At 39.1% G+C, this 13279-nt stretch overlaps 1 protein-coding gene across 1 annotated transcript in view; it reads right to left on the minus strand.

The window, feature by feature from the left end:
• wdr11 (WD repeat domain 11) overlaps positions 1–13279 on the minus strand; it is a 103575-nt gene that overhangs the window by 26319 nt on the left and 63977 nt on the right. Inside the window, exons 15-20 of the mRNA XM_043713160.1 lie at positions 12853–12959; positions 12425–12539; positions 12004–12175; positions 3677–3785; positions 3316–3378; positions 2805–2870 (exon numbers count right to left, since the gene is read on the minus strand). Coding sequence (XP_043569095.1) covers positions 2805–2870; positions 3316–3378; positions 3677–3785; positions 12004–12175; positions 12425–12539; positions 12853–12959 — 632 coding nt within the window. The remainder of the gene's footprint in view (positions 1–2804; positions 2871–3315; positions 3379–3676; positions 3786–12003; positions 12176–12424; positions 12540–12852; positions 12960–13279) is intronic.

A 13279-nucleotide genomic window follows, 5' to 3' on the forward strand; every position in this document is an offset into this window, starting at 1 on the left:
AAATTAGAGAAGTGCCAGAGAGAAAGAAAGAATGTGTTGGACCATTTGATTCAAAACTAGAGGACATTAATAAAACAATGTCACAAATAAATGCAGTAAGGCCAGGCTTCACATATGTTCACAACTTCAGAGAGGTCAGAAGATAGGCTGATGAGCTCAGACACAGCAATGATGTAGAACTCAGACCGAGTTCCCCGTGCTACCAGGACCCTTTAAATTCGCACATTTTTTTGAAAGTGGGTACGATCTAATTGACTGATCTGACATGAGATTTCTGCTGCAAAACAAAATTCCTGCGAACAGTCAAGAGTTACAGCTATCACTTCAAAATCTACAAATAAAATCGGATCTCCCAACAAAATAGCTCTCACACCCACCAAATTTCTGACTTGAAGGCCACACAAAATCTGAGGCACTAAAATGGGGTCCAATGAGGAAAACATTTGGGAAGCACTGACGTGGGGAATTCAGGGGGAACTTTATTACCTAGAGATGAATAACACTAATGCATGCAAGAGGAATCTATACAGACATGACGGAGAAAGCAATAGAGGATAGAGTCACAGAGATGTACAGCATGGAAACAGACCATTCGGTCCAATCTGTCCATGCCGACCAGATATTCCAATCCAATCTAGTCCCACCTGCCAGCACCCGGCCCATATCCCTCCAAGCCCTTCCTATTCATATACCCATCCAAATGCCTCTTAAATGTTGCAATTGTACCAGCCTCCACCGCACCCTCTGGCAGCTCATTCCATACACGTACCACCCTCTGCGTGAAAAGGTTGCCCCTTAGGTCTCTTTTATATCTTTCCCCTCTCACCCTAAACCTATGCCTTCTAGTTCTGGACTCCCCAACCCCAGGGAAAAGACTTTGCCTATTTATCCTATCCATGCCCCTCATAATTTTGTAAACCTCTATAAGGTCACCCCTCAGCTTCCAAAGCTCCAGGGAAAACAGCCCCAGCCTGTTCGGCCTCTCCCTGTAGCTCAGATCCTCCAACCCTGGCAACATCCTTGTAAATCTTTTCTGAACCCTTTCAAGTTTCACAACATCTTTCTGATAGGAAGGAGACCAGAATTGCACCCAATATTCCAACAGTGGCCTAACCAATCTCCTGTACAGCCGCAACATGACCTCCCAACTCCTGTACTCAATACTCTGACCAATAAAGGAAAGCATACCAAATGCCTCCTCACTATCCTATCAACCTATGACTCCACTTTCAAGGAGCTATGAACCTGCACTCCAAGGTCTCTTTGTTCAGCAACACTCCCTAGGATTTTACCATTAAGTATATAAGTCTTGATAAGATTTGCTTTCCCAAAATGCAGCACCTCGCATTTATCTGAATTAAACTCCATCTGCCACTTCTCAGTCCATTGGCCCATCTGGTCAAGATCCTGTTGTAATCGGAGGTAACCCTCTTCGCTGCCCACTACACTTCCAATTTTGGTGTCATCTGCAAACTTACTAACTGTACCTCTTATGCTCGCATCCAAATCATTTATGTAAATGACAAAAAGTAGACGGCCCAGCACCGATCCTTGTGGCACTCCACTGTCACAGGCCTCCAGTCTGAAAAACAACCCTCCATCACCACCCTCTGTCTTCTACCTTTGAGCCAAATGGCTAGTTCTCCATGTATTTATGAGATCTAACCTTGCTAATCAGTCTCCCATGGGGAACCTTGTCGAACGCCTTACTGAAGTCCATATAGTTCACATCTACCACTCTGCCCTCACCAATCTTCTTTGTTATTTCTTCAAAAAACTCAATCAAGTTTGTGAGACATGATTTCCCACGCACAAAGCCACGTTGACTATCCCTAATCAGTCCTTGCCTTTCCAAATACATATACATCCTGTCCCTCAGGATTCCCTCCAACAACTTGCCCACCACCAAGGTCAGGCTCACCGGTCTATAGTTCCCTGGCTTGTCTTTACCGCCCTTCTTAAACAGTGGCACAACGTTTGCCAACCTCCAGTCTTCCGGCATCTCACCTGTGACTATCGATGATACAAATATCTCAGCAAGAGGCCTAGCAATCACTTCTCTAGCTTCCCACACAACTACTTGCTGTATCTGCTTAGTAACAGCTTGTGATGTATAAGGATACCCAGATCCTTCTATACTGCAGCATTCTGCAGTTTCTCTGCATTTAAACAATATTCTGCATTTCTTTTCTTTCTGTCAAAGTGCCCTCTCATTTTCCCACATTATTCTTCATCTGATAATTTTTTGGCCACTCACTTAACATGTCTAAATATCCTACTGCAACCTCTTTTACAGCAGATTCTAGCATTTTCCCACTAACAGATGCTATACTAACTGGCCTATTATTTCCTATTTTCTGTCTCCCTCATTTTTTGAATAATGATGTATTGGGTGCAGTTTTCCAGCTTTGACTTTTTCCAGAATCTAGGGAACTTTGGAAGATTACAATCAAAGAATTCCACTTTTCTGCAGAAACTTGCAGGGGCCACATCAGCCTTCAGTTCCATTAATATTCCTAGTATGTTTAGGATTATTCTGATAAAGTTAGATGAAGAGGTATGGGGGCAGTGGATTAGTATATAACACTGGAATAGACCAGTTGCACCACTTGGACATGTTTCTGTGCTGTTCTCAAATTCTATTCAAAGTCAAGGCGCAGGAGGAATAATAACAAGTTGTGGTCATGGTCAGCCAAGATGCAATTGATGATCTTGATTAGTGCAGTTTTGTATGTATACAGGTTGTTTGGTGGGCAGAGCTGAAGGTGGCAGAAATCTAACTAATGTCGCTTCATCTTACTTACCTTGCTACAAGTGAGCATCTTTGCAGCAGTTGGAACTCTGGATCTAGAAGAAGACACTGAATGTCACTGTGAAGGAAACAGTCAGCATTAATAAACATATATTACACAAGCATTTATAATTAGACTGTAGTAAGACATGCACATGTACTATCGCAAAAGACAAGGACAGATGGTGCATGACATCATCACCTAAACGTACATTATAAGTCACTCAGCCCTAAGAAATAGGTCATAAATGTTGCTGCTAGATTTAAATTGGAAGTACCAAGACAACAGTACCAGAGGAGTACCTGCACCACACAGGACCCCATCAGTTCAAGAAAGTCATTTTTTCTACCATGTTCTCAAGGGCAATAATATTTGGTCGGCCCATATCAAATAAAAGGAAAATACAAAAGGATGGAACTTCTGATGTATCAATACACACTAAGGACCACATTTTTAACAACACAAGATGCACCATTTCATTTATGTTTCATGATTTTATTTTAAAAGTAAAGTTCCAACTTACTTTGATATTGAGTTCAACTGCTCCACCATAAGTAGTTTTACCTCTTCACTTTCTGAATAACGGCTGCAGAAAATAGAGAGGGTAAACATTTACCATTCAGCACGATTACTACCTCTTTAGCAACAAGCAACAGCTGAACATTACTTTTATACAAAATTTAAATTTATGCATGGAGAAATCACCACATCTTATTGACTTTAACAATAGGATGCTATATATTCAGTGAAAATTCTTAGTCATCACTAGTATGAGTGCTAACAGTAATGTTCAGTGCTGCACATGCAAAGCACAACAGCAATGTCACATAGGATATTGATGTTCCAGTTTTCAAAGGAAAAGGTTACTATTAGTGTGTACTTACACATTCATAATATCCAGGGAATGTTGTCCATTCCATGGCTGGTGTAACAGGAAAGCTTTCAATGCAAGACAAGATCTGGGAAGGAGGAGATAAGGGCACCAAAGTAGATCTATGAAAGAAATTGCAAACAAGGTAACTTATTTAATTCACATTACACACATCTCAAAATTCTCATTCAAACACAACCTTAATTAGTTGTAAAGCCCATACCCACCTAAGTATTACCTGTGAAAGTTTTGCTGGGAATTATGTCAAGTAAGAAAGACAACAGGAACCAAGTCCTGGTTGGTAGAGCAGCTTGTCACTGTGAAATATGAGAAAGAAAGCACGCAACTTCTAAAACTGACTCTAACAATCTGAGGCAGTACCAACACTGAGCAAAGGAAAGGGTAAGGCAGGCATGTACACAGAAGTGATTCTGGTATAGAAAATACATGTGAAATAAAGAAATAATATCTATAAAGTGGAAATTTCAGCATATAGTAATGGAAAGATGTGCACTCTCTTGAGCATTGGAAGAACAGCAAGTGACAAGTCTCAGCCAGAAGACCAAGAGTTGAGGTTTAGTAAGAATGCCTTTTGATTAAAAACATTATTTAATCAGATTTTAAAAGTATTGAATGCATATATAAAAATGGCTGCTCAAAGCATAAAGTGCAAGAAGAATGAAAAAAGTATAAGAGGAAATAGACAAAAAAATTACATCTCGAACGAAAGAAGTTTACCATTGAAATCATAAATTTCTAGTATGTTAAAAAATTAAAAATCTATATTTTCATGAGGAACTTTACAATACTCAAACAACACAAAAACATCTTGCAAATGCTCTAACTTCATTCATGTACCACCTGAGTCAGAGGGGAAAAAGAGAGGGTTTCTTTAATGTACTGAGAAGGTTGATAAAATCTGCAGCATAAACCTATTTCTCCCTTTAAGTGGAAGCGACTGCTTCTATCTAAACCTGAGAAAAATGAACAGAAAGATAATGGAAAATGTTTTGCTGTGGTGGTAGGGTTCCATCAATAGGTGGAGTTGAGGCTGCACATAAGAAAAATGGATAACGTAATATGATGAGAACTAACACTCATCGGACTGCCAAACACGGGTAAAAATGGACTGCTATTTGTCTTCATAGTAATTATGGTCAAGAGCACATTATTTGCAAACAAAAATAACAAAATTGCACTAGCGCTTTGACATTTACCAAGGATAAAAGATGGTAATTTAGTTGCTTAGTCAAAAATGTCAAGGAATAATTTATGATTGTGGACATTGCAATAACTATCAACTAAAAACCATATTTGTAAGTACATGGAAGCATGACTTTCTTTTATTCATTCTTCAGATGAAGGCGTGACTATTATGCTAGTATTAATTAACCAACCCTACAAAATTAGATTTGATTGAGTCAAAGCAAGTTGATAATGTGCAACTAACACCACTCAGGTTCAGTATTTATATTTTGAGTACTTAGCTTTGGGGAAAGTAAGCACAGATGCATTTTAAAAAATGTAGCATTAATACAATATTCTGTTAGCTAATGTCAGAAATTTACAGCACCTTAAGACCAAGTTTTGACATCAGCTCAACTACATTCAATGCAAATCTCTGGCACGTTATATACATATCTGCTTGAGTAATAGTCGACCCCCTATTTTTGGCCAAATAATCTGGAATTTTCCGTATATCTCATGTAAAAGTCAACCCTAGTTCTTCAATGTTTATGAGTCAATGGGCTGGCTGTCACATCCCGCTCCAGCTTTCCAATCGGCTGGCTGTTCCGCTCCGCCCCCGGTCTTCCAGTCTGCTGGCTGTTCTGCTCCGGTTTTCAGAATTCTCACAATCGTTTATTTTTTTTTTCGTTTAGAGGTCAGTTGGGCTTCTGCTAATGATACAGTATGAATTTTGACAGACATAAATTTCAGCCCCTCAAAAGTAGTAGCCATGTAATAGCCGACCCCATAAATTTAAGCTTAAAAAGCAATCAAAAAATTTGACTATTACTCATGTATATACGGCAATAAGTGAATCAGTGATTTACACACATCTTTGTCCTCATTTTTAAAAACAAGGTACTTACTAACTTTTCAACTATTTACATGAGAAGGTCACTCCAACTAACAAATGAAGAAAGGAAACAATGAAATCAATGCAATAATATTAGGAGCTCACTATGAGACCTGAAATAGCGTTGTTTTGCAGCAGAGGTAACATACATGTAACATTGATCCACAATCAATTAATAATAATATAGATGGATCAGGAGTACTAGGGGACGGGATCAGGGGAGTGCAATCTGAAGAATACAGTGGTGTGCAGTTCAGGAAAGAAGAGTGAACTTTCAGGACATGTGCAGTTGTTGAGGCAATCCATAATAGAACAGCTTTTTCAAGGAGTTCCAAATGCAGATCTTTAAAAGTGAAGAATTGGAATCTCTTGTAAAGTTTAAATGAGATTTGATGACCCATAGAAGCATGGTGGCTCAGTGGTTAACACTGCTGCCTCACAGTGCGAGGGACCTGGGTTCGATTCCACTCTCAGGCAACCGTGTGTGTCGAGTTTGCACACATTCTCCGTGTGTCTGTTTTTCCAATAGGTGCTCTGGTTTCCTCCCACAGTCCAAAGATGTGCAAGTTAGGTGGATTGGCAAAGTTAAACTGCCCATTGTACAGGAGTGTGTAGGGTGGGTGCGTCAGCCATAGGAAGTGTAGGGTTATGGGAAAAGGGTAGGGAGATCGGTCTGGGTGGGATGCTGTTCAGAGGGTTGGTATGGACTTGTTAGGCCAAATGGCTTGTTTCTACATTTGTAGGAATTCTATGAAAAAACGTTGCTTTGAAAAGAGCCATTATGAAACTTAAAGAATTCCTTGGGAGTTTTTGTGGGCCTCGAGATTTTGGAAAGGGTATATCATCATCTCGAGGAATAAGTAGATCAGGTAGCTGATCTATATAGTAGCGGAAGGGAATATGGGCAGGATCTTATTCTAGACATTTCATGAAGAGGAAACAGCAAATGATAAGCCATTCGTCAGACACAGCAGTCGGTTTTGATGTCAAGTCACTCGGGACCAATGTACTGAGCCCAGAGGTTTGTATTTATATCAAATGTTTGAAAGTTGACTTCTCCTTACCCAAAGGGACTGCAATGATCTTCTACTAATTTGCCTATGGTCAGCATCGTTCCAGTTGTAGGCTTCCTACTTCAAATGAAGAAACAGAGCTACTATGGGAACACCAGTGTAACCAATCATTATAAAGGTCTTTAGAACATAGTCATAGAGATGTACAGCATGGAAACAGAACCTTTGGTCCAACTCTTCCATGCCAGATATGCTAACCTAATCTAGCCCCACTTGCCAGCATTCAGCCCATATCCCTCTCAACCCTTGCTATTCACATACAATTACAGCATTTAAAATGCATCTGGATGGGTATCAGCCTCCACCACTTCCTCTGGCAGCTCATTCGATACTACCACCACCCTTTGCGTGGAAAAGTTGTCCCTTAGGTCTCTTTTATATCTTTTCCCTCTCACCCGAAACCTATACCCTCTAGGTCAGGACTCCTCCCATCCAAAGGAAAATACTGTGTCTGTTTACCTTATCCATGCCTATCATGATTTTATAAACCTCTATAAAGTCACCCCTCAGTCTCCGGTGCTCGAGGGAAAACAACCCTAGCCTCTTCAGCCTCTCCCTATAGCTCAAATCCTCCAAATCTGACAAAGCTTTTCTGTATATCTTTGTAAATATTTTCTGAACCCTTTCGAGTTTCACAATATTCTTCCAATGGGAAAGAGACCAGAATTGCATGCAATATTTCAAACATGGTCTAACCAATGTTCTGTACAGCCACAACATGACCTCCCAACTCCTGTACTCAATACTCTGTCCAATAAAGGAAAGCATTCCAAACGCCTTCTTCACTATCCTACCTACCTGCGACTCTACTTTCAAGGAGCTAAGAACCTGCACACCACGGTCTCTTTGCTCAGGAACACTCCCTCGTCCTTACCATTAAGTGTGTAAATCTGGCTCTGATTTGCTTTTCCAAAATGCAGCACCTCGCATTTATCTAAATTAAACTCCATCTGCCACTCCTCAACCCATTGGCCCATCTGATCAAGATCTCGTTGTAATCCAAGGTAACCTTCTTCACTGTCCACAACAGCACCAATTTTGGTGTTATCTGCAAACTTAATAACTACACCTCCTATATTCACATCCCAATCATTTATATAAATGACAAAAATCAGCCGACCGAGCACCAATCCTTGAGGCACTCCACTGGTCACTGGTTTACTGTCTGGAAAGCAACCCTCCACCACCACTTTCTGTCTTCTACCTTCAAGCCAGTTCTGTATCTAAATGGCTAGTTCTCCCTATATTCTGTGAGATCTAACCTTGCTAACCAGTCTCCCATGAGGAACCTTGTCAGAACACCTCACTGAAGTCCATATAGATCACATCCACCACTCTGCCCTCATCAATCCTCCTTCTTATTTCTTCAAAAAACTCAATCAAGTTTATGAGACATTGTCTCCCATGCATAAAGCCATACTAACTATCCCTAATCTATCCCTTTCCAAATTCATGTACATCCTGGCCCTCAGGATTCCTTCCAACAACTTGCCAATCACCATTGTCAGGGTCACCGGTCTATAGTTCCCTGGCTTTTCCTTATCGCTTTTCTTAAATAGTGGCACCACGTTTGCCAACCTCCAGTCTTCTGGCACCTCACCTGTGACTATTGATGATACAAATATCTCAGCAAGGGGCCCAGCAATCACTTCCCACAAAGTTCTAAGGTACACCTAATCAGATCCTGGGGATTTATCCATTTTTATGTGTTTCAAGACTTCCAGTACTTCCTCTTCTGTATATGGACATTTTTTGAGATATCACCATCTATTTCCTTACATTCTATATCTTCCATGTCCTTTTCTACAGTAAGCACTGATGCAAAATACTCATTTAGTTTCTCCCTCATCTCCTGTGGCTCTACACATAGGTTGCCTTGCTGATCTTTGAGGGGCCCTATTCTCTCCATAGTTATCCTTTTGTCCATAATGTATTTACAAAAACTTTGGATTCTCCTTAACACTATTTGCCAAAGCTATCCCATGTCCCCTTTCTGCCCTCCTGATTTCCCTCTTAAGTATACTCCTACTACCTTTATATTCTAAGGATTCACTCGATCTCTCCTGCCTGTACCTGACATATGCTTCCTTCTTTTCCTTAACCAAAACTGTAATTTCTCGAGTCATCCAGCTTTCCCTACACTTATCAACCTTTTCTTTCACCCTAACAGGAATACACTGTCTCTGGATTCTCGTTATCTCATTTTCCATTTTCAAGCCATCCCTTTATCTGCGAACATCTGCCCTCAATCAGCTTTTGAAAGTTCTTGCCTAATACCGTCAAAATTAGCCTTCTTCCAATTTAGAACTTCAACTTTTAGATCTGGTCTATCCCTTTCCATCACTATTTTAAATCTAATAGAATTATGGTCGCTGGCCCCAAAGTGTTCCCCCACTAACACCTCAGTCACCTGCCTTGCATTATTTCCCAACAATAGGTCAATTTTTGCACCTTATCTACTAGGTCCATCCACATATTGAATCAGAAAATTTTCTTGTACACACATAGCAAATTTCTTCCCATCTAAACCCTTAACACTATGGCAGTCCCAGTCTAGGTTTGGAAAGTTAAAATATCCTACCATATCGGCCCTATTATTCTTACAGATAACGGAGATCTCCTTAGAAATTTGTTTCTCAATTTCCCTTTTATAAAAGGGTTTCCACAAGCAGCACTTTAAAAAGCTCGTTTTTAATCCAAAATGGGAGTCAGCTAGCTCAGTTGGTTTGTGAGACATAGAGATGACAACACAGTGGGTTTTTATTAACATACAGACTGAGCTCACCATGAAGGCCCAGCTTCTCAACTCACCCCTTGCCTAGCGTGTAGTGACCCTCAGGTTAAACTTACCACCAGTTGTCCCTCTCAAATCTCCTGGGACTATGCCAACTTTAACATTCCTTCTTTCAACCTAAACCCTGGCTTCAACACGTCAATGACACTTTTGTCGTAAGGCAACATTATAGCATCCAACAATATGTTAACAGTCAACATTCAAATATTAATTTTACCATGGAGACAGAACAATAACTTTCTATACTGTTTGTGAATGTCATAATGGCACCAATGTATCAAGTCTAATGTGAGTATGTTCATATTACGGACAGCTGAAGTAACAGTCTTTCGAAAATGTCTTCACTCTCTAACCAGTTTCCAATGCCCTTATTAGAAAAGCTTACTCCATCAACGAAGAAACACATCTATAATAAGGTCATTGCTATAGTATGTCTGCCCTTCCATTCAATGGCTTCCCTTCACGTAAGATCATTGTATGCCCACTAGTTAACCACGACTTGCACAGAAACAAGTGTGTCTCTCTGGAATAGCATTCCATCTTACACAGATTAGTATGTAGACTCAAATTAGCCAACACAGAAGTCTAACAAATGGCACCTAAGAAGGTCTACTCCAACCTTCATAGCCACAAAAACAAGAAAACATTAAAATTGACCAGCAATCTACAGATTACAGACTCATTCACACTGGGGAAACAGGCTGCTGACTGAATATTGGACTCGAGGCACATCAAACCTGGATGTGCGTCAATTCTGTGAAGGCAAATTTGTTTTTAAAAATGGTCAGGAAGTCATTTGAACAGCGGCCTGAGTGCACTAATTTCAATCAAGCCCGTTACTGCAGTCAGATGCCTGTGAGACTCCTGTAGTGTTAATGGATGGAATATTTATATCAATAAGTTTACAACTCAATAGAATGCCATTCATTAAGTTTTGACTACAAGAGCAGACAGGTCAGGGTCTCAGTTCAGCAGAACCAGAGTTGAGTTCAGAAGGGAGAACATTTTTACCCATCAAGAGAAACAAGCCTCAGTTCAAGGGTTCCAATCAACATTGCCAAAATGATTTCATTTTGGGAAGTTTCCAAGCAAGGAAAATTTGATTATAAACCTTCAAGTAGTTAGAATTGAAAATGTTTAGGACATCACAATTGTGAAAGGTTTTTGCAAAAAGAGGCAGAGATAAACTATAATGTTGTCTTCACAATGCAATGAAAGAGACTGGGAGGAGTCAGTTAGAATCGATAGAAGAGTGCAATTTCTCTCCAATTTAGTATCTGTAAAAATATAGCTTGTGGAACAGATTTTTCTGTTTTGCCTTTTTAAAGTTTGTATGGAAAATTTGCATCCTGCAGCTGAAAAACATCTGCAGCCTTATCTGAACACATTCCAGTGCCTAACTACCATTGTAAACAATTGTAAAATTTAAACATATGATTTAACGAGTTAGGCTTCCTTCTTCCTCAGAAGTTACAGATGAAGACGCATTGGAAATGTAGAGTCCACAAATGGAAAAGATATGAATAAGGGTTTTAGTAGCAATGGCATTGAGAAAGGACACAGAGGCAGAAGTGGTAAAGGTGATATAGCTTTCAAACCTTGCTCAAGTTGGACCTGAATAGGCACTCAGAGTAACAGGCAGGAGCAGATGCCAAGTTGCAGAGATTCTGATCCATGCCAAATACAGCAACTTCAGTTGAACTGTACAAAGTTCTGGATTAACAAAGTTAAGTTGTACAAATACAACTTGTCTGTACAAAGTTCTGTAGTTTGATATTCAACAGCGTAACAAGAGTTTGTGGAATCAGGATTGGTGAATATGACAGATGTGATGGCACACATATGGAAGTTGATTTTACAATTAATGGCAATAATGGGCAATAAGGTGATAGTGAATATGAGGGAGTCAACGATGAAATGAGACCACACTCCTTATGTCCTATTCTGAAAATTATAGATATGAGAAGTATAGAGAAAGAAAAACTTGGCAAACGAAGAATGTTGCTTGTGACCTAGGCTTCGTGCTCTGGATGCAAAGCAAAACTCATGGGCCTCAAACAGTTAGAGATGACTAAGATGAGTACGGAGATGGATAACAATAATGTTCAGAACCTGAGGAAGGAAAATATGAAATTGTCGTTCACCATTTATCAGAAATTATATTTTTCTAATTGTACAATTTCCATTTACTGATTGAGCTTTCCACTAAATTCAACAAAATCTTTAGAACAAACTGTCACATGTGTGTGTGTATATATATATATATATATATATATATATATATATACCAAATGAAATTCAATCCTTTTGAAAGAAACGTCTCAGCAATATTTGATCAGATCTTATGACAGCTACACACAGCACAGTAACAACTTATAGACACATATTCACACCTGTTAAGTTTTGTTCATCTATTCTGTAACTTGTTGATTTCATTGCAACTTCCAGGACCCGGATACAGCCGTCATCTGATGCTAGAACCACTTTGTCAGAACTGCACCAATCGATATCAAGAATCTTGTAGTTGATATTTCGGCCAGTCCTTATGCTGCTGACCATCTGAACCTTAAAACAGAATATTCTAAATTAATTAATTATACATTTTCAAATGCAGTTAGTTATTTAATTACTTTTTACCCACAATATGTATTTGATCAAATCAATAACGCAACAATGTGAAAAAATTAGAAATGTTTAACATAATGGCAGAACATAAAACATCGTGAGTTAGAACTTAAATGGCACAATATACGCTTAAATCGTAAGAAACACCTTTTAAGAAGAACGGGCGAGATTAATCTACAGCTTTATTACCTCCGTGGTCTCCCAGACTTCTGCGCCATCATTAAACATGATCAGCAGCTTTAGGTTTCCCTTTCCAGGAGCAAAGCGGATCTTCTTTACACATCCGCGATGAGTGGGAATTCCTCTGTTAAACAAATACAGCAATAAATGGAATCCTTTCCAATTCTAATGCAGACTAAGAAATTTAATAATGAGCTCATCATCTCATTTTTTTCTGAGTAGAAGGTCAACATATAGTACGACAACGATGTAATTGAGACTTATATCCAAATAGCTTGTGCCTCAAGCCAATTAAAAACTCCAAAAGAAAACTTTCAAACCTATGCTACAGAATATCAAAAATCTCAAACATTAAAATGCCAGAACACCAGATCACCTTTGGATAGTCAAAACAGTTCATTACCAAATGCAACGTTCCAGAGTTTTTAAGATTTTACCTTGAAACTCGAGCTTTTAAATCCCAGAAGTTCACATTCCCATCAACATCGCCTAGTATTAGGTAGTCTGCTTTCCAAGCAAGGGATGTAATGGTGCCCATGCTTCCCTGCAGTTTGTTTGAGAGCCATTTCAACACATTAAATGGAAAACTAAAACATATTACAGCAGCATTTTGGTACACATATCTCAAACACACAATAAAAGTTAAACCATGATTTCTACTTTTTTAAATATATTTACAGAATCCTGAGTAAATTTTGTGGAAATCAAGCGTAATATGCTGACCACATTACATCAGCACTTAATTGTGATTTTAGGTTAAAGACAGCTTTACTTAAACATACATGTGCAGTATATCTTAAAATTAAAATTAACTTTGTTTTTAACTGAAAGGATTTCTTTTGCTTCACACATATATTTTATTCC

This window comes from Chiloscyllium plagiosum, chromosome 22, assembly GCF_004010195.1.
Source record: "Chiloscyllium plagiosum isolate BGI_BamShark_2017 chromosome 22, ASM401019v2, whole genome shotgun sequence".
NCBI lineage: Eukaryota > Metazoa > Chordata > Chondrichthyes > Orectolobiformes > Hemiscylliidae > Chiloscyllium > Chiloscyllium plagiosum.